The 27,412-nt window shown below is 39.9% G+C and overlaps 1 protein-coding gene across 1 annotated transcript in view; it reads left to right on the top strand.

Annotated features, from left to right (window-relative positions):
- The window catches only part of LOC121874248, a 29,612-nt gene extending 4,118 nt beyond the window's left edge, over positions 1-25,494 (top strand). Inside the window, exons 2-5 of the mRNA XM_042378334.1 lie at positions 19,789-19,928; positions 20,391-20,545; positions 21,297-21,561; positions 22,551-25,494. Coding sequence (XP_042234268.1) covers positions 19,789-19,928; positions 20,391-20,545; positions 21,297-21,561; positions 22,551-22,749 — 759 coding nt within the window. The 3' untranslated portion in view covers positions 22,750-25,494. The remainder of the gene's footprint in view (positions 1-19,788; positions 19,929-20,390; positions 20,546-21,296; positions 21,562-22,550) is intronic.
- The last annotated feature ends 1,918 nt before the right edge of the window (positions 25,495-27,412 follow it).

Below are 27,412 nucleotides of genomic sequence, written 5' to 3'. Positions count from 1 at the left end.
AGCTCGGGAAGCAGCCATCCCCCTGGACTCCCCGCCCACCTGGTACGATGTCCTCCGTAAACTTCCTGACCTCTCGTATATCTATGGGAAAGGGTCGGGGAATAGGGACGTGATTACTGCCCGTATCATCATTGGGTCAGTTCCTATTTCTAACTTCACTTTCCCTCTATACCATCTTCCATCTTCAGAGCAAACGGCTCTCTTCTCTCCTTCTCATCATCATCAGTTGGATCAGTCAACGGTTTCTTCTCGGAGTGTAAAGGACAACTAACCTAGTAGAACAACTGTGAAGAATCAGTGCTTAGTAAAGAAGACTACAGTGCACAGGTGTGTGTCTGTGACCTGGTGGAAATCTACCTGCCTGTTGTTTGTCTGTACACTGATACCGATCGTCGGGAAATTACCAGAGACTGGCGGGACAGCCAGTGGTAATTCTACAACACTTGTGAGATACCTACTGCTTCTGTACGTACGACCCTGGCCGCTGGTACCCAGTGGTGGAAGCTGGGTAAGCTGTGAAGGAGGAGGGTTGTAACAGCGGAATATCCCTCGACCTAGGCTAACCCAGGTTAAAGAAACCATTTATATGCACGTATATATTTAAAGTACGACGGCTGGACTAATGAACTGACAAATGATTTAAATGGGAGGAAAAATTGAATTCATTACTTTAGGCTGGGAAGGATATACTTTCCTGGGATACAACCTATTGCTAATATCTAGTTTATCACCTGAAGATCATGTAATTTTTGCATATTAGGCTTGGTTAGACTGTGAGGTATACCTACCTACAGTGTTAACACGAATAAATTGAAATTATATGTTTGGCATCCAGTATTTCACAATGAGTTAGGCCAAGGATGGAAGGAATGAGACGCAACAGCTGAACTTGGTAGGCAAGTGTACTTAACTGTGAGCTTTAGACCTTCAGTGATGTCTAACACAGGCAGGCGCGGGGTGAACACACTGCTTTTTTTAACCCCGAAGGTTAACAGTCTTTGTAGACGTTTTTCCTGATATTTTTCTGTTGATACTAATTTACAATCTCAGACCCGAGTGCTGTTCTACTCGTATTCACTAGAATATTTGGCAACTTAAAGGTATGTCTAACTTATTTAAATCACTTATCTTCTCGTAAGCAAACCTTGTTCGATTGCTTCAACGATTTATTTAACCGGTAAGGAAAGTGTCGGCCGCTGACCCTGTAATAAGCAATTAACAAATTGATGAAGGTAAACAGCTGTGGGCGGTATGTGATACACCCACCTTCCGGCTGCAAGGAAGTACTGTATTAACTTTCCCCACACTCCCTGGGGTGATACTGGCAACAACTGGGACGATCAACAAGTTTGTAAATTTGTTTTGTATATACGTTCGATATCCGAATGTTAGTTTTCCATCCATTTGGTTTGAGTATAGCTACCGAGGAGGGAGACGCACACCACTGATTGATGAACCTTAAAAACAAAAAACAACTACTTCCCCAACCCAATTTTTTTTTACCAATTGGTAGGGCGGTAATCAACTACAATAACATAATCAGGTGGTTAGGGATCAGTACTTAGGTGCAGCTATCCTGGCGATGCATTACACAGGACCACTGAGAGGTTGCCGATAGTTTCGTATAGTGTAGAGATTAGAATCACACAGCACTTCAAATATTGTTTACTATTATATATTTAATATATTTATTATGAGGGGGGAAGTTAGGTTAGATTATTTTCATGAGAAAGTTTTCAGTTACTGTACCTTGAATTCGTGTCTACTAAACGTGGGACAGCTATGTGACAAAATTTATACGAATTGTGGGTTTTGTGTTAACAGCACCAAGATTGGCATATATCAAGTTTATTATGTGCAAAATTATTTAAGATATAGTGCCAAGCTGAACATTTCCCCTGAAGCCCGTAAATGGGTTAAGTCTAAGTTGGCCGCCACACGAATTGTAAAACAAATTAAATCCTATATCTTAGGTAATATATTACTTATGAACATGAATGACGTATGTTTTTACCATAAATAATGTAATGCCACCATCAGACTCGGGAAATAAACATTTAGGACAAATAACACACACACACACACACACACACACACACATATATATATATATATATATATATATATATATATATATATATATATATATATATATATATATATATATATATATATATATATATATATATATAAAACACGGAAATTTTTCACTTCAAGATGACAGCAAACTAACCTAACGATCTTAGAGTACGGTATAGTTTCTTATGAAGTCATATTGTCTAGCAATTATTCTTTGATATGGAACATTAAACGAGTGTGTGGTTGAGGAATATGATATTATAGCCACCACTCGCCAGGACCAGTTGCCGGTCACAAGTAGGTCAGACGAACCTCTTCCCTCGCGGGCCTTGGGTATGGGGTCACTGCTCCAAGATACTGTACACACGGAGACGGCTTATCAGCATATTATTGGGAATACGATTATGAAGGAGGAAATAAACTTTTAACAGCTATCTTGGTCTATCTTTGAATAGGTAGACTTGCTGTTTAACCCTTGTTTATATACTTGTACTATGTAAATGCTGAACCGATGTGAACTTGTATGAGGAAAATAATGAACAAACATGTCAGGATAAACATCACCACAATAATGAATCACAGCTTGATTATGTATAAGATTATCAAGGTTACTACTGCCCTTACGTGATCATAATTGTTTTTATAGCTAGTAATTGCAATTGTATTAGAGCATGGTTCATATATTCCCATTCATCCTATTTAATTTGATTTAGACTTGATCTTAAATGAAGGCTAATGTCTTTTACTATCTGGCTAATTTTACCATATTTTGTCACACCTTAGTATTGTTCCGGCTGGTTTATTACATTGTACTGCATTGTTCAAGGCCAGTAGTAGATAATGATATGAGTGGCAACTAGGGTGAAGAATGAGGTCAGCGAGAGTCCGGACATGCCCCAGTCAACCTATCTTACGGGCACCGCCGAACCCCACACTTAATAAATTGAACTGTGGATTACCGGGGAATTTCCATCCCATAGTCGTCCAAAGTTTAAATAAAGATCTTGGTCTAGGTTCACAAATTTTCGTACTTTTCGATGAAATCCATAAATAATTATGATGGTAACCATAATACCAACATATTTGTTACACCTACAAAAACAATGAGTAAATTCAACGACGAAGATAGTGTAAAACGATGAATGATTTTGAGGATTAAATAATACGGGAGAGAGAGAGACCAGCTTAACATACTTAGGGATGCGTTGTGGAGGTGCGCGGCACAGCTAACGGAACCTCTCAGCTGATAGTGGGTGGGTGGAGGAGCCCGACCAGTCCTTACTTCTCCCTCCTGGCAGCTAGAGAATATTTTTCCTGTTTTTTTTTCTTTTAGTTGTAAAAAAAAAGTCTTGGTGAACGGTTCTTAATAACCGGGTAGTTGAAGTGTGTAATAAAATAACTTCGTGACTGCTCCGCCGCTGCCTGGAGCCTCCAAGCATTCATAATAACTTACTCGTACACAAAAAATCCAACTTCCTTAGAGGGTATAAGAACAGGGTGCTGAGGTAGGTAGTCAGGGATGGGTGTCAGCCCCTACACAAGTACCATTCCATACAAAAGTACATGGGGATGAGTAAATTACAATGTTGAAAAGTGTACTGTGAATGAAAATCAGACAGTGTTTTGCGGAAGTATGAATCAGCAACTCCTTGTCCAAATATTAACTGTTTACACGAAATTGGTATTTATCATGAATTTTAGATTTATAAATCATTCGACAGTTTTATTTTTCTATATTCTCAAATTTTGATTAATGAGGAAAGTTTATATTTATTTGTCCATATATCTGAAGAATAAAATCAATCTGAAAATCTAAATTTAATTCTTTTTCTTTGAATATATAAGTTTAGGTTACACAAAAAAGAGAGTTATATAGTATTAGAAGTGTAAATCTTAAAAATACATTAGGGAGCCATCTTGACATGTTGGAGTTAATGTATTGGTGATATCAGTGAAGTGCAACGTGTGATGACCTGCATAACGGGAAGGAGCAGCCTCACGAGCAACTAATACGTGGCGAGAGTAAAGAGACGCTATATTTTAATTAGTTTATAGTTAAATATTATTTATTTATATATAATTGAGTTACGTTCAAATGCCTGTAACATTCCGGGTAAAGTTCGCAAATATTTTACACAGTGGCAATGGTACAGACTTGTTTCACTTAGCGTTACATCAGGAACTACAGAATACTCATATATTTTACAATGCTTTCAGCCTTTCATCCACCTCAAAATCATAATAAAAGAGGCGCCCAGGATTACGATTTTTATCAAATTTTACAAACAGTAACTTGTAAAGTTTGCACTCTACCTCCTCCACCCCCGTTCCCACATCGCCCTCCTCCACCCTCCTTCCAACTCCGCTCTCCTCCCCCCTCTCCGACCTCCTTATGACACCACCCGTCATCCAGGCCAGTAGGAGATTAGCTGTCTTCGCCACAGCTATCCTGAACGTCATATAAGACTGTCTTCATTATACTTACAGTATCCATGATAGGTTCTTTTTACCCTTGACGTCACTCTCGTCTACCATGACAGCCGTGGGCGTGAAGTAATCCAGTTAGTGACGGGGTGAGGGAGTGTTTCGGTCATGAGCTCAAAAGAACTTTATCTATGGTGTGACTCCTTGAGACGTGTCATTACTTTGGCCCACTCACACGTTCATTTATTCTCATTTTCCTACAAGATAAACGACAATTTGGTTTGACCCATGAGGTGTGTTTATTATATCATTATAACTAACTTCAAGCTTTACTTATGTTCTGGTGTTCTTAGCTTTTGTCGCTTGGTACGTCTCGCCTGGAGCACCTCATACACAGTGTCAAGATGCCACTGTAGTTGTTAGCGCGTTGGCGAGGCGGAACTAGAAGGGAAACACTGGAGTGTGGAATGTCGGCAGGGGCAGCAAGGAGCCGTGGGGCGTCAGTGAGACTGTGTAGGAGTGTGTGACGTCGACAGGGTGATGGAGTGCTTGGTGTCCTATGAGAGGAGAAAGAGGAAGTCGTAGGACATCGGCAGTGCAGCGCTGGAGTCGTGGGACGTCATGGAAACATTGATGGAGACGTCGATGGCTCCAGCGCTGTAGTCGTGACCATCGAGTCCCTGGAGGAGAAGCGTTCCGGATGAGAAGATCGCTGTTGAAGTAGACAGTGAGATAAGAGAGCCATTGGTTCTGAAGAAACAAAAATGGTCAGGGAAAGTCAAGTTTGGAAAAGGGAAGTACAGAAGGTGATTAATAGCAGGTGGACTGTCCATCTAGCGGGGACGAGGTGTTGTCTCTGCAGCAACCTCACAAATCTCCACTAGGCAAGGTAGACAGTGCTAAGCTATTTAAGTGCGTATGGTGTTGCTAAGAGTCTTGTGTTTGTTTGGGGTGTCCCTTCAGGTTCTTGTGCTATATTGGAGGGATAATCCTCATCTTTAAGTTTGTTAATTATTGGTTTTCTGTTGGGTATTTGTTTATTGTGTGAACAGTGATTATGGTTTTTATTCTGTAGTGTTAGTTATCAAGCTTCTTGGACACCAGCTGTGCGATATGTTGGCCTCTTTTTCTATTAGTGTTTGTAATATTGGTTACTGTAGCTGTGAAAGTTTTTACCATAATTGAGTTGGCCTGGTTGTGAGTCTGACGTTGAGTGTAATTATTTTTGTTCTGTGTGTATATCTCGTACTGTTGGAGTATATGGGGGTCTGTATTTCACTGCTCTTCTAAGATTTGTCCTGGCCTGAGCTGCCTTTATACAGCAGCAGCTTAGACTTGTGATGTGATATTAAGTGACCTTCCCATTGGTCAAATAGGACCTTTGGGGATACCGCGGTCAACCCATTGATGGAGGATCTAGCTGCTGGCGAAAGGTGCAGCGCGTGAGGTCACTAACGAGATGTACCTGGCGGGAGGCATTTAAGGAAAGAGGATTCAACCGATAATGACCGTAAGAGGGTAGTGGAAGGTTGTCCTGCCGCTACACCACCACACTCGGTGTTTTCAGTTTTATATTATTGATTATCCTAAGAATTCTTTCTGCACCATGACTCAGTTTCATTCACCCTGGAACAACAGACACACAACGATAACATCACAACAGACACCCAACGATAACATAACAACAGATACACAAAGATAACATCACAACAGATACACAAAGATAACATCACAACAGATACACAAAGATAACATTACAACAGACACACCAAAATAACATCACAACAGACACCCAACGATAACATCACAACAGACGCACGAAAATAACATCACAACAGACACACGACGATAACATCACAAGAGAGGACTCAGCCTGTTCGTCCTTCGTCTCCGAGACACAAGTGGGTCCATACTGTAAGGTGTAAACGTGAGCCTGGACACTTTCTGCCGTTCATCCAATTCTTACAACTATTGGCTAAATACTGTAGATCGAAACTGTAAGCATTGTTGGGAGTTCATTCTAACCAATTGGCTTGTTTTACCTTTCCAAAATGAACATATAGTTACACTGTAGTCTGGCGCTGTGTCACTGAGGAGAAAGGCTAACGTTACTCTGGATCCACCTGAAGATTAGTTCCCCCAGTTTATTTCACCTTAATAATAATCACCCTAACACTACCTGGGGGGAGTAATTAGGTTAATTTTTCTTTTAGATACAAGAATAATATTGACGATAGTAAACCAGGGGAAAAGATGTTCAGTGAAATTATAAAAAAACACATTTTCAGTGGCAGCTAAAGGCAGAATATGTTCAGTTTTGTCGCAGTTCTAATAAGAATAAAAAACTTCGAGTGGGCTCACGTGAAGGGTGGCCCGGGGAGGGAAAATTTGACACTTTTTTGACCAGTAGATTCCTGTAGCTTAAACTAGATTAGGTCCTGAAGTCTCAAAAATTCTTACTTTTTTCTCTGCAGCTGAAAAAGAGAACTTATTTATATGCGATATAATTAATAGGTAACTTTGTGTGTGTGTGAGAGGAAGGCGTTTGTAATGTGTGCATATGTGAAAAGTCAGTTCTGGGGTTACAATTTTATGTGACTGATTTTCCGTCCATAGAGATAATACGAATGACTTTTTGCACACAAATATTATAATAGTAAGAGAAAGGTCATTTGATGGTTTATTAAGGTAATAACAGTGAGAGGCAGAAGTATCATCTGGTCGCTGGTGAAGGCGGCTGTGACGGTCAGTGTTAAGGCCCGGCAAACACCTTGTCACTGCCGGTGTTGATGAACGACTTGAGGGAAGCAGCTTCCCTGGTGCACTTCGCCTCCACAGTCACTGAACCCACAGACTCCAACGGTTGTGCTGAAAAAATAAGTTCTGGTGCATAGTTGCATTAAGCTGACAATTACTGAATATTTTGAAGCATAGCGACAACCTTTATACTGTGACAGTGATGAACTCACACAACGGAGCCGAAAGATTTCGTACAGGGTTCGTTGTTTGGCAGATACGGAGATACAGGCCATCGGATTGTAAAAATATTACTTCAAGTGTATAGAAGATCAAGCAATACGCGCACGGCATCACGGCTTCGCTCTGCCAGTTTATACACCCCCTCTGAAAATATTCTGGTCCTGCTCTCGTGTTTACACTCGGGTTACGTGAAAATATTTTGTGCCGGCATAAGTGTGTTCGAGTCGGCAGGGGAATGTAAATAGTGCATACGGGTGAGTGGGCTCTTCCTGGGCCGCTGACCCTCTGTTATTGACGAGCCACCATCCTCTCTCTGCTGATGAATAGTTTATTTGTTGATTCAAGACGCAGTTTCTTCCTTATTGATCATTCTGTTGTTTTCATGAGCCTGCTTTTGCCTGGAGAACAAACTGCTAGCATTATAGTCGTTGTTTTTTTTAAGAAAACTTTACTTCTTATTCCGCTCGTTTTATTTTTTTAAAGGAATGGTGTATTTTGCTCCGAGAGATCGTCAGTTTGTGTTCAAAGGAATGCTCTGTTGTTGTGCATTTTGGGCCTGGCTGCATCCTAACGCTAACTTAACCTAACCTAATAATAACCTCCTCCCTCCAGTAGTTTAATGGAGGTTAATCTTTAGGTGAAATAAGCTTGGGTGTTTAATCTTCAGATGATCCCTAAAGTTAATTTGCACTTAATATATGCCATCGACTACTTGCTATTGTACGAGGAAACACGTCGTCTTTAAATTAATATATTATATGTTTGTCAAGTGACTGTCTTGTTTACACACCAACATTGACCTCAGTGTACAGTTAGTCATACATCTTGTAAAGTGTTTGTTGGTACTGTTTACTCAAGGAATCAGCCAGTCTTAAGATTATGAATAAATGTTTTGTTTATAGAGAACTTTGTCAGCCAACACCAAATGAATTAATAGAACGAAGATGATTGTTAAATGAGGCTTTACAAGTGAGTGTGAAGGTAGTGTAATGTGGGGCAGACTCAGCCAAGGGCGTCTTGGGGTGTCAATTAAGAATGACATTAATTTATACTTGTGTGGGCTGAGGCGTGTGGCGGAGTGCTGCGTCCCTGCGTCAGTATGTAGGAGTTTGGAGGCTAGAGAGGGTGTTTCATCTTTACATCATGGACAAAGAATGTTGCAGAGTGAGTGACAGAGGAATGTCAGGCCTTGCGCTCACTACACTGCGTCACCAGGAGTGAGTTACCCTCCGTTAAAGCCTCATAAAGACATGAAAAATTGTATAAATATTTAATAAAATAACAAAATTAAATATTAAAAAAACACAGAATTGATAAAGGTAAATCCCATGGGCATGACTACCCGGTAAGGACAATGAGGGTACAGCGCCTGTATACCAAGCCCTCGGAACGCAAGGGCTTGGTACTGTACTTGACTGTCCGCACTTTCTCTGCCGTAGTTAGTTTTTCATTTACAGGGAAGTGGTCTGGGGATGCCCGCGCGTGAACCTGCGTAGTAATGCCTAAAGTGTAGACTGAAATTAAGTGATCAGTTGCCATCACAATCAAAGTTGTAGTATACCAACATGTAAATGCTGGTGTGTGATGGCATTGTTATCCCAGATTAATATAAATTGTTACAGTTCATTGTGTAAAAACTTTTCATTATTACTAGGAAATTAATAAGTTGAAGAAAAATAACAATTAGCAGGGGTGCGACGGCTAAGTTGCCCGAAGCGTCTCTGGTTCGCGCGTCGGCAACCTCAGTCTACCCAGAGGTGATTGGGTACCGAACTTTACAGTGAAGAAGTGAAGGTGGTCTTGGGCAGTGCCGGCCACACTGCCTGCTTGTGTATGGGTGACTTAGTAGTCAGTTAAAAATCTACACTGCTAAAGGAGCTCACTCTTATTTTGTAATATTAGTGATATGACTTATTGCTGAGGGTGATGCTGGGTTGTGAAGCGAGAGATAAACCAGAGAGGTGATTGGGTCCTCGTGAAGGGGAGTACGGTAACTGATCACATCTATTACATCAGTAAGGAAGAATACATCTACATATATAATAGTGGCAAGGGGCTTGATTGATGGGTGGGGGCGTGTATATCAGAGAACAGTACTTTGATGTCAGCATAGACGGTAAAGCTACACTGTATGTGGTATTGTAAAATAAAAATTAATGCACAGTGCTAAGTCAACGTACGCCAAACTGCAGTCAGTTAGTTCATAAATTCGTGTATTAACGGTGCGGTGAACCACGTAGGATCTGACAGTTAAAATGACGTCACTTACTAAATGGTAGAGGTGATGGTGCCCAGAGGAGCCACCAGAAGTGACTGACGTTATTCTTAATGAAACATAAAGGTTCCGTGTTTGTGTATATTGAAATAAAGGTATGCATAAACCGAGTTGATGCACCGACAAAATCCCGACAATTTCCCACTAAGAAAAATACCCCCACAAAATTACGAAATGAGAAGGTCCTCCAAATCACGGAAGTTTTTGTTTTACACATTTAAAAATAACAAACCGGTAGGCTGATTTTTCATCACACACACACACACACACACACACACACACACACTGTTAAAAGGATCGTATGTGAGAGTTGCTTGGCCTGGCTGGCCAGAGGTTAGTAAATAAAGACTTTAATTTGCATCTACTGTAACTGGTTGGTTTAAGATAAAACATGCACAAAAACTTTAGAAATAACTTAAAGATTATACTGAGTTAATCTTAAATAAATGCTGTATGTTTACTTGCCATTTAGCAGACAATTGAGTTAAAGAGAATCTTTTGGAAAAGATAATTCATCGTAATTTTGAATCATAATCGCTGTTAAATGAACGTAAGCCTATTTAGTGTACGTAGTCAGTGCAATATGATGTTATTTTTGTGCTTCAGTTTTAATCAGCGTTAGGTGTATTCTTACATCAGCTGCGAGGATAATTTACCGTACGAACTGACTCTGGACCCTCGTAAGTAAACAAGCAATGATCATAGTCACACTACGGTAAGTTTTCCCATATCCTATTGATCATCCGGGTCTCCTCCCTTCCTCCTCCTCACTAGTTTCACTTTCACCCGAGGGAGGCAGGATTGGGAGGAGTCGCTCTTCTACATAATGTTGCAATTAAATCGGCCGTCTTGGTGAGAAGGAGTTTGGGTCTAGTATATGGTGGACTGGGGATGTGGTATATGTGGAGTGGGGATGTGGTATGTGATGGAGTGGGGATGTGGTGTGTGGTGGAGTAGGTGTGTGGTGGAGTAGTATATGGTCATGCCTCACCATCATAGGGTCTTGTGTGGGTTACAGTGTAGTGAGGGAGCGAGGCCGAGAGGGAGGAAGGGGAGTCTACCGAGGTGATGCGCGGGTAGAGAGCAAGGGTGAGGAACAGCGTGTGACACGTGGTTGAGAGGAGGCACCAGTAGCACTAGCATAGTTAGGGGGAGTGAGGCAAAGACTCAAATATTCAGACAAATGGGCGTGACAAAGATGCTGTTAATCATTCATCCTTCAAGTATAACAATTTACAGGCACTACAAGAAACTATTAAGTGCGAGGAACACATGTGTGATACTAATACACCTGCATAAAGGCAGAACAAATTAGACCTTTCACTCACACATAAACTTCCGACAGAAATTTACCAACAAAATCCTTTCTGAGGCTTGGTGGAGGGGGGGGGGGGCGGCACCAGCCCTTCACTGGCTACACCACTGGAAAGTAATCATAGCTTGTGTGTGATGGGAGAGGAAGAGCGTAATTTAGGACACAAATATTTGATGTAGGAAAAAACAAGGAAACGGACACTGTCCTGCATCCTGCCCAGCTTGGCTCAGTCCAGGAGGAGACGACTGGACTAACAATGGGCAGACTCAAAATTATTTCTCTCGGCATGAAGTACAGTACAGTCAGCGTGAGGCATCGTGACTTCCTTCACAAGGCGATAGGATTAAAGTCTCCTTTCTCATCAGTGTGAAGAAGTTAGTAAACGTATTAAGTGTTGTTTTGATACCCGGCGAAGCATTACTCAGCTGTGCTCCAGTGATGTACAATATTACACAACGTCAATAGAGCTGAATACTATTGTAACAACCAGTATGACAGTTTCAAATATTGTGTACATGTTAAGACAGTGATTTGTCCAGTTTACTAATGTTAAGAAAATAATTATCTATCTATCTAACTAAACCCTTTCCACCTTTCCTTCCTTACTTTTCTCCCCCCCCCTCCCTCCCCCCTTGCCTACCTACCTCCCTTCTGTTCTTCCTTCCTTCCTTCCTTCCTTCCTTCCTTCCTCCCTCCCTCCCTCCCTCCCTCCTCCTCCTCCCTCCCCCCCCCTTCCCACCATACTCATACTAATTACCTCTTCCTGTCATTATGGTCAACAGAACGACAACACAGCCATCCACTCCCAGTCCGCTGCCTGTATCCTCCCTGCTGTAATTTCTCTTTAGTCGAGTTTCTCCCCACACAAACTTCTGCCATACAGTGATTCTGACAAGTAGTATTGGGTCCCCCCCCCCTCTGCTTATGTCTTCTTAATATTGACCACCCTAATGCTAACATAACCTAACAAACCTAATCTAACATTACAAAACCTAACCTAACTTAATCTAACCTGATGAAACTCAACTTTATAACTTTATTTAACTAACCTAACCAAACCAAACTTAACCTAACCTGATGAAACCCAAACCTAATATAACTTCACCTAACCTAATATAACTTAACCTAACATGACCCAACCGTACCTAACTTAATCTAATCTAATCAAAGCTATTCCCCCCCACCCCCCATGTAGCATTAGGGTGTTTAATTATCAGGTGAAATAAGCTGGAGGTGGGAAGCTAATCTCCAGGTGATGGTATAGTTTCTCATCAGATGGTTATCGTAAATGTTGTTTCTCTGAGTGGTAATTTTTCCCCGCGGATATAATAGAACTCAGTCGTGGCTTCTCATTGTCTTTTTTTTCAGTTCAAATGGCTGTCCGTCCTCCCCTCCCCTCTCAACATGGCGTCTCCATAGGGTGTTGACTGTAGGAAGTTAAAAAGTGACTTGGAAAGCATTTGTAAATTAAAAAAAAATCCCTGGAGTTTTTTTTTCCTAGTACAATAGCAGGAGGGTTTAGCGGGTTTATATACTGTACGATCTTTGAACGAATTCAATTACAAGAGATTACGTGCGTTTCCACTACCAATGTGGTTACTATTTTTTGACTTAGTTTCGTGGAGTCAGAGAGGTCTGTTCTCACTTCCATACACGGCAGCTTATGTTGGTTAGATTGACAATTAAGGCAGTTGTGGTGACCAAGTTTACAGCTAACATCACGACTCCAGGTGAGCAAAACATCAGGTGACAATTTGAACTCCTGGTCGCTGGGGTCGGTTCACAAACACCCCCAACCTTTTTTGGTATGCGGGGGAGAAAGGGGCCCCATTGAAAAGAAAGAAAAATATAACAAATTACGGCAACTCTTATTTAATTTCATCACCATTTGGCCTCCATGTTTTTGCTGAATGGTAAGTGAGCAAATTCGATGCATCGCCAATTTAGGAAAAACATAACGTTCGAAGATAATGGAATCAGGATACATGTTGCTAAGGTTGTGCAAATACAATGTGAGAAAAGAGAGAACACAACCAAAATATACATCACTGCTGTGGGGGAGACAAAGTAAGAGAGGACCATAAAGTTTCAACGAGATCGGCTTGGAGTGTACTGTATGTAAGTAGTGAAAACAAGTAAATTATGTATTACTATGGTTGCTTGTCCATGACGTCAGCTGTAATGAGGACAGGAACTATCGCCAACATACAGTATTCTCTCATCACGACATTTTTGTCCCAAGTTCTTTGTACAAGTCAAAAAGTGAGAACTTAATGAAATATTAACTTGGACTAGAGGTGTATACTTCCATTTCTTCTTCCCTGTATTGTTATACCCAAAGTCTAATTACTTAGACTTTGGGTATACCTTTTTACCTCACCATTGCCATACGTATTGCCACTGCATAGCCAAATGGTATACTATCATCTCTCTCGACTCAGAGAGATATGATATAAACTGTTTACTATAGACAGTATTGGTATACGGTATATTCGTCCCAAAATTGCCGCCCGCCGGCTTGTTGCCATGATTCTTCTCAATATTAAACCCGTCACTGTTTTCTCCCGTCATTTTCACGACCACTAAAACTTTTCCTCAGACCAGCTTGTATGTAATCTGGCCAACAGACCACAGGTAAAATTCATGAAGTTAGAAAGTAGTAGAAGAAACTTTGGGAGTGATAATTGGTCCGTGCAACCAACCACCAGACAACACAGGGAAAATATCCCGCCATCTGTACTTCATGATGTTGTAAATCTTGACCTAGTTGTAAAATAGTAAGGCACGTGAGCCTCGGGTCATTATTGTCAGTGAAATTATGGGCCTGGAGGTGTATAACAGCCAACAACTGGTGTGCAGCGGCCGAGACGCTGCTGAGGGAAAGTGTACTGGATATAAGTCGCTTAAATCTTTGCTTTGATCAGTTTTCTCCTGATCGCCGTGAGTTTAAGTATGTGAGTACGTGTGTATGCACAGATCCGTGCGTGAAGGTGTGCATGTGTGTATTTTATGTGTATGTGTTCATGTGTACAGTATTTGTACGTGAGTAATGACAATGCAAGTACGAATATGTTCAGACGTTGTGGCTCCCAGCTGTAGAGTAATGCAAACGTTGAAAAGATTTCAGATGTAAGCATCGGGTGTGAAAACTTTTAATATGAGGAGTAATGAGGTTGATAACTAAGTAATCCATATCACCACGTAACACTATCCAGGTATTAGTAGAGATATTGTTAACCCTTCATACATTTAATTACTCTTGTAAAATGAATTCCACTATTCACGTGATGAATAAAAAATAATTTTACTGTTTTGAAATTAAAAATTTTTTTAATCGTATTCATTTTAGCCAAATTGTTGAGATTAGTGGGACTTTCGCAGCCCACCTGTTTTAACTTGTTTAAACATGTGGTCTTAACTCTTACCAATTAAAGATACAGTATATAATTTTGTACTGAGTAGATGTGTTGACCGCCTTTCTACACAATCTTGTTTATGACAAGTAATTATCATTATTGGTTAAAATAGCCTAATATGATTTACCTTGGGGCTTTAGAATTTTTATATTATTTTGGTTTTCAAATATAATGCATTTTAATAAATCTTAACTGATGATATGTATATATTGTACAAATGCTTGTTTATAGTGGTTAACTAATGTTCGTAAACTTTAACATTCAAAATCACTTGATCATACTCGGAAGAATAAATCCTAGGAAACACCCGATCTTGATAATTATGTAAAGCTTGCTTTAATCTGATTTTAATTTTTTTATAGTGATGTATTTTTTCTGCTTGCAGCGGTAGTAGTTTTTTCTGGTTCTGATGATGGATATTGAGTGTCTGAACCCGTCTACTGGGTATAAGCAGACGTCGGTGTTATGTCATTAAATGACTGGTTATTCCCACACATCTTGACTGGACAAACTCAGAGGAAATCTATGTCAATTTCGCTTACAGAACTCTGATTACATGCTGTACAGCCACTAGCCTGGACGCTGTAGTAGTACCAAATATTTAATTTTTTATAGTATTGTGGAATCAGCAGTGCTTCTGTATGTGATTATCTTCTAGGCTGAATAGCTCTTGTTACAATCAGCAAGGGTCACATAAATCAATAGGAGGACCCCTAACAGGTATAGCGAGGGAGTCACCCGCCTCACCGCCTCACCTAACAATATTTTTTTTTACCACAGGATGATGTTTCGTCCCAAAACTAATGTGTAAAGCTTCACGTAATTAGATGACAACTAAAAGTTTAGAAAGAATACAATTTAATTCACTTTTATTATATAAAAAAGAACGGTACCATTCAGGCTAACCAAACTAAACTTAACGTGACCTTAGGTAGCGCTAGTGTTTAATCGTCAGGTGAATGTAATCGGGATGGGGGGGTGGGGGGGGTGGAGGACTGAGCTTCAGGTGGTCCGTCTTTTGATTATTACATCATTCTGTCAGGGTTGTGATGTTCATCCTGGAGGTAAAACTGATGATGGCGGCAACAGGTGGGCCTCAGCCACCAAGCTATGTAAATGAACCTCTGTCAGTTTACGAAACTTGACAGGTTGATTACTTAACTGAAATGGGTTGTTTTGATTTTTTTTAAGTGCCCCTTATTATGACGTGTCCTTTATTTTGACGTGTCCTTTATTTTGACGTGTCCGTTATTTCGACGTGTCCTTTATTTTGACGTGTGCCTTATTTCGACGTGTCCCTTATTTTGACGTGTAGATGTGGGTAAACTTTCCCTTGTCCGGAGCACAGCCTGTGTCGTGACTCGTGTTATAATGATACCACATGAATAAGTATTATCACTGGATGACATGCACGACTCTTATATTAAGGATTGTCAAACATGTCGTGTCTAAAGGTCATAGGCTAAATTTGGGGGATCACCTGTAGATCAGACACCCCAACTTATTTCACCTGAATATTAACCACCTTAACACAAACTTAACCTATCCTAACCTGACTAACTTAACATTATCTAACCTAACCAATCCTAACCTATCTTAAACTCATTAGGTAGCGTCAGGGTATTTAATCATCAGATGAAGTGAAGTTGGGTGCCTAATGTTCAGGTGATGCAACAAGATGAGAGATGTGTTGAGGTATAGCTGATGACTACTGCCAGTGATCTATACACATTACACGAGGATACGATGAACAGGTGGTGGAGGTGGCAAAGGTACTTGTAAAAACTTCACTGAATTAAATTTCGTAGCTTGTGAAAGTGAAACCACGTACAGCTGCCATGAAACTGCTGACATATTTAATAACACACACACACACACACACACACACACACACACACACACACACTTTCATCATCTGATCCATCACTAGTCACAGTGGTTGGTGTCCCTCACCTCATAGTTCAGGTCACGATTGATAGAAATTCGTTTTTTAAATTTCGGATCATGTGGAGATGAGCTCCTCAGCTTAATTCACCTAATGATCAAACACCCCAACACTTTATGGTGTTTAATCATCCTGGGGTTGCTAATATTCATGTGATCAGAAAGTCTCGCGTTTGGAGAAAAATGAAAAACACAAATTACGACGCAAAATTCCTCCAGGATTTGACTGTAAACAGACTCATCATCTTAACACAATTTAAAGGAAAATGGGTCATAACTGCATTTACTGAGTCTGGACATACTCCCAGCAGCGTAACACTATGAGTTAAAACTCCTTCACAAGACTGGTAGCTGAATGTTCACTCAATGGTCGAGTCAGTTTAAAAAAAGCTTGTTATAAAGTTTAGCTGGTAAGATACCGTTGAATGCAACTCACTTTCATTCATCATCAACGTAATCAAAGCTCTCTATTACAGTAAAAAGCGTATAATGAGACGTTCAAGCCTTAATGGATCTCATTATGTACGATTATTTTAGTGAGGGGAGAATATTATGATCTATTTATAGATGTATGAGGAGGTTTTGATCTCTAAACAGACCCTAATATATAATTTTAATATAATGTTGACATTAAAAGTGGTGACGTGATATATTACACCAATGAAAGTAAATTTTATAATAATACAGGTACGTGACGTCAGTGAATGATGAGTTTCCAGTTTGTGTGTTTGTTTAGTTAACGTGGAGTGTTGTACCTTACGCGCTAGTCCGCCGAGCTCTGATGGAAGCCCTGGATTCATTGTTTTATGAGTTTTCTGTTTATTTTTTGTTTTCGGGTTGTTGGAGAAGAAGAAATAATGCAATGTTTCTTATTTCTGTTGTGTTGACATACAGAAGATATATAACAATTCACAGAGGTTGCCGGTTAAAAAAAACATTATTGTATATATTAAAATTTGCGCTGCTTAATTTAATACGCTGTTTAACATTATAAAATAGCCAAATTATACCTAAAGTAGGTTAAGTTAAGTTGTGTGTGGAGCTATTCATGGCCAGTCAGAAGTTTAAAAAAAATGCACGGAAATTATCGTTAATCGGCAATTATATAATTATTATCAACGTTTTTAACATTTCAAACACTTACCAGCTTACTAGTCGTTCACACGGTCAGTTTGTTCTTTATTACGACATTCATAGTCCAGTGTTAGTACAGGAGGAAATCGGAGTAACCGGAAAAATCCTACGATGTTTGTCAGGGTAACACTAGATGACACCGTTCTCATATCCGTCCCTGGGTTTTAAAGCCACGACTGCAGAGGCGACAAGCAAACGGGCTACCCCTGTACAGGTACAGTTGTGGAAATGTGTTACTACATCTCCTGCAGTAACCCGTGTCTCTAAACGACCAACCTACATGACCTACAACAAACCTATCCACCAATCACGTCCGTCGCTACAGGAACAGTACCCATTCTTTCATAAAATGTGATACTACTACTACTCCGACGTTGCCGTTTGGAGACATGGGTTACTACAGGGGTGTAGGAACATATTTCCGCAACTGTACCACCAACATCTCTTGTGTGTGTGTGTGTGTGCTTCCGTATTTGTATATTCGTTCGCATGACCATGTTTGTTTGTGATGGTTTATGGAAGCGTAAAGAGGCAGAGAGGTACGGCAAACCCCCTCCACCATCCCGTCATTTAAACCAGCTTGCAAGAACATACACACTGTTAACTTGTCCTGTGAGGGTCGTCCCCCAGCTGAGAGAGAGGCAGGGAAGCCCTCAATCACCACTCACATAATCATTCAGAAATCTCCGCTGATCTAACTTGACTTGTTGTTAGGCTAAAACTGGAATATAATTTGTTACATCAAAATCTATCTTAATGACGAATTTTAAGGCATATCCAAAAGCCTTTGACCTTACAGTTCCTACGTCACTGATAAAATGTGTTTTTTTTCGTATTTGAATGACTCCGTGCAGCATTTGGAGCAGATTAATGTAAACATGGCCGGAATGTTTGAGAAGAGGTGGGTCTTCTTTCGGTATTTAAAGTTCAGAATTTGCCAAACGGTCTTGCCACTATCCAACCCACAGTCAACAGACCCACTCACAGAAAGATACACATCACAATTCAACCTACAGTCGATAGACCCACTCCCAGACAAACACGTCACAACCCAACCCACAGTCAACAGACCCATTCACAGACAGACTCACATCACTATCCAACCCACACTGAGAGCAAGACGACCAGTAATGGGGCAGGTGAAGGAGGACACACAAAACACAGGCTATGACTGGCACCTGCAGCCGGCCGTGTAAGCACAAGACCCGCCGGGAAAATAACGCGATTCCACGAGGTAAAAATAACAGCTGAGGGATTAGTATGTGTGTGTGTGGGCAGGCAAGTCTGGGAGAAGTATAACTAATATCAACACTGCAGCTGACGTCTGAGAAAACAGTGTTGGAGGCCCCGGGTGTTTTAAGAACAAGTTGCAGTGAGTCAAACGTGATGATTTTATACACGTTCCTAGGAGGTAGACGTTGATGTTGTGGGCACAGTGTACAAGGAGGTAGATGTTGGTACAAAATACAAGTAGATAGATGTATATGTTGTGGGTACAATATCTCTGCAGATAGATGTTGATGTTGTGGGTACAAACACACGATGTTTTGTTTTGTGATTTTTTTTCAGGAAATCCCCTATAAGAACGTTGTGGTGTTCAACTTAATATTAACGTTGTTTAGTATTTTCAGAGATGATGGAATCGCTGGTTTACGGAGGTGGTGGTGGTGTACTAATGTGGGCGTGTACTGGTGTGTGTGTGTGTGTACTAGTGTGGGCGTGTATTGGTGTGCGTGTGTACTAGTGTGGGCGTGTATTGGTGTGGCCGTGCACTAGTGTGGGCGTGTATTGGTGTGCATGTGTACTAGTGTGGGCGTGTATTGGTGTGGGTGTGTACTAGTGTGGACATGCACTAGTGTGGGAGTGTATTGGTGTGGGCGTGCATTGGTGTGGGCGTGTACTAGTGTGGGGTGTATTGGTGTGGGCGTGTATTGGTGTGGGCGTGTATTGGTGTGGGCGTGTATTGGTGTGGGTGTGTATTGGTGTGTGCGCGCACTAGTGTGGGCGTGTCTTGGGATGGGCGTGTACAAGTGTGGGCGTGTAGTAGTGTGGGCGTGTAATAGTATGGGCGTGTAGTAGTGTGGGTGTGTAATAGTATGGGCGTGTAGTAGTGTGGGCGTGCTTAGTGCGATAATATATTTGTGCATTTTTTTCATAAATGTAGTTTGGGATGAGTGTGGGTGTGTCTACTGCTATAATATCTTATTTTTCTACTTTCACAGATGAGGATTACGCTGGCGGTTATAGTGGTGGTGGTGATGGGCGTATGTGGGTGTGAGGGGGAGGTAGCCAAGAGGTACACATGGGGGGACGCCCTCATAGACCCACTAGCCCTGGGTCCCGACGGTAACCCCTACCCCAGGTGAGTATCTGTCTGTTCAGGTGTTCTCATCTCCTAATTAGTTCTAACATCATCATCCTTAGAAGTCTCCTCTTCTTCCTCATCCTACCGGGTAATCCTCACATCCTTCTTCTCCTCCTCTTGAGTAGTCCTCCTCTCTTGATTATAATAAGAATAATGATAATAAATGCAAGATGATGTCTATAATGAAATTGATGAAGGTTATGATTATAAAAATGTAATGTAATGTTAATGATAATACTGCATCACTACGACCCTAAAGTAGCTTCAGTATGGGTATATTAGGTTAAATTGGGTGAGGTAGGTTTGCTCTTGTAGGCTAGAAAATGAATGGCGGTCCTGGTAGGTTAATGTTTTAACTCAGACCAGTTTACACCTGCAGTACATTAACCTCCAGTACCTCAACCTCGGTCAAAGTTAAGTTTTAGCATTGATCATTTTACGATTGTATATCATTCACAGCGCCCTGGTGAACCGACTTTTCTCAGAGGGAGAGTTTGGACCACCTAGGAATGCCCGACGTGGCCGTACACTGCACGCCACCCTCGACCCCGCCACTACCAGGGACAACCTCCTCACCAAGTACCGCCGAGCCAACACACAACAGCTACCCGAGGGTCAGTGTCATAGCAGTAGCATAAGTAGTAGTAGTGACAGCAGAGTTGGGATCATGGGTAATATGAATGATAATTATTTAATGTAAACAATAATAATAATAATAATAAATAATGATAATTGTTAGGATTGCAATAATTGTTTCAAAATCCTAATGTTACAACTATTTCAAAAGTTAATCATAGTTCCAAAATTGCCTAAGAATTACAACTCTTTAGGATTCCATAGTATCTTGCTGTACACTATGTTTGTTAATTTTCTGTGACAAATTGTGAACTGGACCAAAATAATTATACGCAAACGCTAATAAGATAATTGTAAGGTTGGTTCAAATAATTGCTGAAGCAGTCAAAAAATCCTTGAACAAAGTACTGTACTGTAATGTACTCTACTATACAACAATAAATATGGAGTTGTTCGAAAAATAATTGTAATCGTAATCTCATACCAGATTGATGTCATATTTTGAATATAATAGGCCGTGAAAATTGTATATGGGCAGTGGTTAATACTAAAATATTATCAGTATTCCGGAGCAGAATAATTCCAGATTATATAGAAATCAAACTATGATAATTTGACATCTAAATAATTCCAGAGAACGCTTCACTTTGATAATAGCAAGTTATCACTATAATCTAAAATACATTACAGTGCTTAAAAAAAATTGGCTATGGTATTTTGTCGAAATAATCACAAATAATTTCCTAAAGTAATAATCTGAGAGTATGACATATAATTATCATCCCACAGGTCGGAGTATGTCGTTATCACCAGTAGAAGAGAACCTGGTAAACATGGCCGCCTCTTTCAAGTCCTCTGTTTCCTCCACAACCACCACCACTTCTTCTTCTTCTTCTTCATCGTCGTGTCCTCCAGGTCCTCCTGCTAGGCTGTGTCAGACGCGATTCAACACGACAGCGCCCATGTACGGCCTCAGCCTCACATCAGGGCAGCCCGTGACCATCGTGCAGAAGTTCCCTGACCTCCTGCAGCAGGTCATATTCGAAGTGTGCGAGTAAGTGTTGGGGTGGGGCGGTGATTTTGGTGTTTATCTTTAATGTTTGATTCTGAGTAGTGTGAGTTGTACATACATGCACATTCACTTACACAGTCTTGAATACACTTTGTATATATTTGTTGAAATTTGACTTGCAAGGAACACACAAAAGAGAATATAGCCTAAAAAGAAGGACATCCAATGACATACTTCTTAAAACTAAATTTGCCCAAAGAACATACGTTTTAAACTTAGTTATATAAGCGAGGTATGAGGTTAGAGGATAATGTTAAAAATATGTTACACTGACAGAAAAACAATTGGAGAAGTACAGATTACCAAAAACTTTAAGAAAAATACTTGAATTTTATAAAATAAGGAAAATTAGATATTTTGGTCATATAATTAGGAATGGGGGATAAGTTAAGGGTGGGCGGTTAGGGGAAGGCATGGAAATGCAAAATCTCTAGAGGGCTGTGGTCGCCAACCCTCAGATGTGAAGATGACACTTTTAAATGAGTGATTGATATAACAGAAGGAAACAATTCTCTGACTTATTTGTGCCCGAAGGACAAAATGTTTTCTCTGAATATGCCCAAAGTGCATTTCAGAAAATGGTTTCTTTCGGGCATATTTGGTCAGTGTATTCACTTTGAATTATGTCCTTTGGGTGCATTAAGTCAGAGAATTGTTTCCTTCGGGTATATTTAATTCGAAAATTGTGTCATTTGGTTCATAATTAATTATGAAAAGTTTCTACGGGCAGTCAGTATTTTTTTTCCTCGTATGTCATTCGGTGTCCTTCAAAATAGCTCCACTCCAGATGTAGCCTCAATCATATTCATTTGCAGTAATGCTTAAGTAATCAATGAAAACATTAGCATAGAATGTGTTGAAGATTTTCATTTCGCTTATTTATTTTTGATATACTGTATATTTTTTTTAAGTATATTATCATTAAGCTGTGGTAGGGAAGACCTCACTGACACTTTGTCCTTGTTATGCAGGAGCGAGACGTGCGAAATTATACAGGGGAAGTGCGTGCAGACGTACGTCCCGTACTTGTTCCTGGTGATCCCGCTGGGTCCTGTCACTCTCACCGGTCAGGACTACGTGCTGGTAGAGTCTGGGTGTACTTGTCAACCTAAGTACAGTCAGGCCTCTTCCATCCCCTCCCCGCTAGACGCCATCCCGGGCTTGGAGTGATGTAGACCATTACAACATTTATCTCGTGTACTGTCTCAGTAAAAGTATCAAATTCTACAAGGCTGCATACGTGGGGTTTTCCTTCCGATACCAGATTTATATGATCTCAACAGAATATGACCATGTTCGGGCACAGCCATCAGACTGACAATGATGTTCAGATGATCGCAGTGACTTCATGTTCTAAATGTCTGCACATGTAGAATCACCATTGAGTTATGTGAGTACTCATTCCTGTCTAAAATATGAATGCATGTAAGCTATTTGTGATGAGCAGTTGATCTTTAGACTGTAATTATCCGAACCACTGATAGTCATGAGTGATAGTTTGGTCTTGAACAAAGAGGACAGTTAAACAAATTAGCTAATGAAGACAATGTGGCGTTAAGATGAACTTGACAGAATAATTTCGAAAGGGGCTTAATGTGTATATTATCTCAAATTATTAAATCAAAACAAGCACTCTGGCATACAGTGTACAGCCAGATATAAAATTAATATCCATTTACTTTCTCCAGTGACATGAATTAGCATCATAATTTGCCTACGTTTAAGACGTATCTGTATAGTCATAAAGGAATACTGAATGTTGACAAAATAATTGCTTGAATATTTTTTTAATAAAGGATCAAAACAGGATAGTGGAAATATGGTTCTCATGGGATAACAATAATATGAACTCACTATTTTGGTAATCATTTGTAGATGAAGGTTGACATGAGCCATCACTTCACTGTCATCTGGTCACTGTCCATATCCTGTGCTAGACTCAGTATTAAAATGTTGATGAGACGGCTTCACGTATCAGCATTATCCATTTTTTTTATGACGGAAATACAGGTCATCGTTGTATATCTCGCACTGACGTCTATGGGTCTTGACTGAGAATTAGTATTCCTTGTTAATTTTTGCTTTTCATATGACTTATAACTAAAGAAGACATAATTTTATTATTTGTTAATTACTTCTTTACTAATAAGAAGTAATGTTTTACCAATATATTATGCCTATTGTCCTTTAGCTCATGTATATTAACTAATCCAGCATCAGTCATCAGAGAATCTTGATAATTGTAATGGTGTCATTTAGTCCAGTTCTTATAATTAGTTTTATGAGGATGTCGGTGCAGGTACAGCAGTCTCAACCACTCACGGTATATGGGAAGGAAACTCAGGTCGCCACACTCAGCGCTCGGTTGTTACACCCAAAAAGTCAATAGTTAATATGTGGATACAATTTTAGAGTACAGTGCAATAATGGAAGCAAATCCTTGTATCGTTATGATGTTAAATGTCTTTTTTGTTGTCATATTTATAGTGCAGTAAATATTCAACAATGTAATTATTCCAGTCGTTACACCACCAAGCTGCTGAACTGTACTAAATTTTCATACACATCAAGTTTCTTTACTTGGGTCATAAATCCAGTCTTGATAATTTATAGAATCCAGATGAAGCATAAAGCCTTTTGCGGTGTTCTTTGGTCTTGTGGCTACAACCTTCAGTGCTTGTTTATGTTTTGCTTTATTGTTACATAAGTCCTGCCTCTCTACCATCACATTATAAACTGTAAAGTATGGATTGGGTCTAGACTTGAATTCTTCCCCACACATAACACACAAAATAAAAGAAACACCCCCTTTTACCTTTAGTCAGGGAGGCGGGTTAATTTTGTATTACTTCATGCAGGCTAACCTACCACGGCATGTGAGACGGACACAATTGGCCTCATTCAAATGGCATGTGTAGTCTGATGCCGATGTACAGTAATGATGAGCAAGAGAGTTATGGCACTTGGCAGGAAATAATTTTTTTTAGCATATTTGTTACATTTTTCTCAGTTTTTAATTGTTATTTAAAATGTGTTTACTAGTTTACTGTGATGCCATTAGCCAATAATTAGCCGCTTTTGTTATTTAACTTGTTATATTTATTGTTATTCTGGGGGGGGGGGGGTTGTTATCACGAAAGGACGTTAATGTGAATTTTACATATGTTGGTGAAGATAAAGGAGGTGTGCTGGGTGGATGATATACAATGTCCAGTTTCTACTGTTTTAGTTATGTTAACTATACTGTATATAACCTACAGAATCTAGTTCTCATGTTCTGATAATGTTGTACAACTACTTATGTCAAGATACTGTTGCCAAAGTCGATGAGATTCACATATTGTCCATGTTAGCTCAGTTTCATGACACGAGTGTGTGTTTCCTTTACTTTTACCTCTGCTGCCACCACCAGGAGGCTTTTTTTAGTCCGTCCATGCATCCATCCGTCCGGCGGAAGTTTTTCACCTTGGCTGTGGTATACAGTATACTATATGTAGTGTAGCTGTTTTACAAAAAAAAGTCCCTATTGATTATGATATACAGAAGTTATTGGGATGCGCTGGAAAAGTAAGTGTTCCATATTGTTTCATGTACACTTGTACAGTATGTGTAACTACTTGGTGAGTAATATACTTAACAGGTTCAGATGAGCCTTGAGCACTGGTGTTGTCAAAGACATACATAAAAGACAGTGATTGGCTGTAGTACCTTATTATAGTGAATTACTAGCTATTATTTATTCTCCATAAACAGATTGTCCACTACTTTCATCATAGTATGTTTTGTTCTGCTGTGATCTTCCTAAGGTTTTATGTTAATGCTATTTATTATCTATTTATTTCTCTTGTTTAATTATGTTATCTCTGACATGTTGATGTGATTGTTGCATATAATTAATAAAGATTTTTAAAGTCAGTAACATATTATTACAATATTATGGAAAAAATCTTAAATTAAGTGACACTATTGCATATTCTTATTCTGAAATTGAACACAGCATCTTGCTCCATCCAGTGCTTGTGTAGGTTTGCACATTTATTGACGACTAGACCACCTTCTCAGGTTGGATGTTCTCTGCTTCAAAAATCCGACCCAAGATGTGATGTCTAAACTTCGTGTACACAAAGATGATCTCCCCTCACCCAACTTTTCCATTAGGAGTTATTGAGATGGAAACAGTACAGTATTGGCCCAGACTCTTACTGAGGTCCTACCTTCGTGTGCACAGGCTTTAAAGGCATGCAAAGGTATGGCCGTTAGCAACATACTTCATAATGACGGATGCGTCTAACCTCAGGCAAGGAAGTCTTCAATCCACATGATGTTTGAGCATTTTCTAACTACTTGTTACCGCCACAGTAGGATATGTTACCGCCACAGTAGGATAAACTAGAAGAGAGAGAGAAAGAGAGGGATAGAGAGAAAGGGAGACAGGAAAGAGACAGAGGGAGTGTTGACAGCGAACTTTGCTGAGGTTTTACATGTGAAACAGATGATCCTCGCCTCGGGCTGACTCGCTCGACTAGTCTCTAGCCGTCCAGTGAGCTATCAAGTCAGGGAGCTAATAAGTCCTACATTAGACCCGAAACACGTAAGATTTTATATGGTTTAACACCCTACTCTACTCAAGTATATTATATGTAGTCGTTAATAGTGAAGGAACGTACGAGTGAATTAATTATCTCATACCTAACATATGTTATTTGTACTCTGCAGGTTTTGACCTAATAAAGAACAATCGAGTCCTTCGTGCAAGGGTCTCATTATCCCACAGTCGCTCATTGGGCGGTTACACTACTTATTAACACATCAACTCAGTTTATTGTTATACGTGTACCCCAAGACTCACAACCATTATGACGTAATCTTTTATTAGGTGCAGAAGCTAAGCAATCCTTCTTTTACTTGTTATATCAAAGAGTTTATTTAGGCTATCAAACCTGACTGTTAATTCGGGTGCCAATATGCACGGACAATTGAGTTGGGATAATGTTTTGACCAATGCATTTATGACAGTTTAGATGATCTCAGATTATAACATGTGATGAGGCATACGTCAACATCAGAAGCCGTGAATTGTAACACGGTGTTAATTTTATAATCCATTCATGAAACGCTTACACCAGTATATTCTCATGAATTAGTGCATCGAATACTCCAATTATTTTAATTAAACAGCACTCGTAATTAATTAGTTCTGGACTTTTACCTATTCTAGGAATGAAATTAAATTTCTTGAAAGAAACTACATTAAAACGTACTTGTAGGCATCCAGTGTCATATATGCCTTAATGGAGTGCTTCTTGGTACATTGGCAAGGGCTGTCAATGAGGTATGCACATGCAACGCCAAAAGTAGCAACAGACTATCCTTTTGGGTTATAGCTCCATTCCTTAGTAGCAGTGGGGTAAAAAAACAAGATTAACCTTCAATATTCAACATGTTGATGTATCTTGCTTTTATTTGACAGCTCAAAACTGCATAAGAGGTTGAAGAAATCCAAGGAGTATCTGGCAAATAATTCATTTCTGACCCACCTCGAGAGCACGTGTTGCCCACAGCCCCAATATCTTTTAACTGGACTGATTACTTATTTATCAAATCATGCATTATCTGTACTGGTAAATCTTTACCTTACCAAATTCCCATCATCGCTTTCGTGCTGGGTGTTTGAGGGAGGCAGACTTGTCCATTTTTATACAAGCAAATTATGGTAGTTTACTTTGGTCTAGTGTGTTCAGATTGGCTTTGTTTTATTATGAAGAATGAAATCATCGCTTGCTACTATCTAACGTAGTATTTTTTTCTTCTATATAAGAATGTAATACAAAAC

Source organism: Homarus americanus, unplaced genomic scaffold (assembly GCF_018991925.1).
Source record: "Homarus americanus isolate GMGI-L3 unplaced genomic scaffold, GMGI_Hamer_2.0 scaffold49667, whole genome shotgun sequence".
Lineage (NCBI taxonomy): Eukaryota > Metazoa > Arthropoda > Malacostraca > Decapoda > Nephropidae > Homarus > Homarus americanus.
Note: the sequence above shows the minus strand (reverse complement) of the source record. Positions and strands in the feature narration are given on the sequence as shown.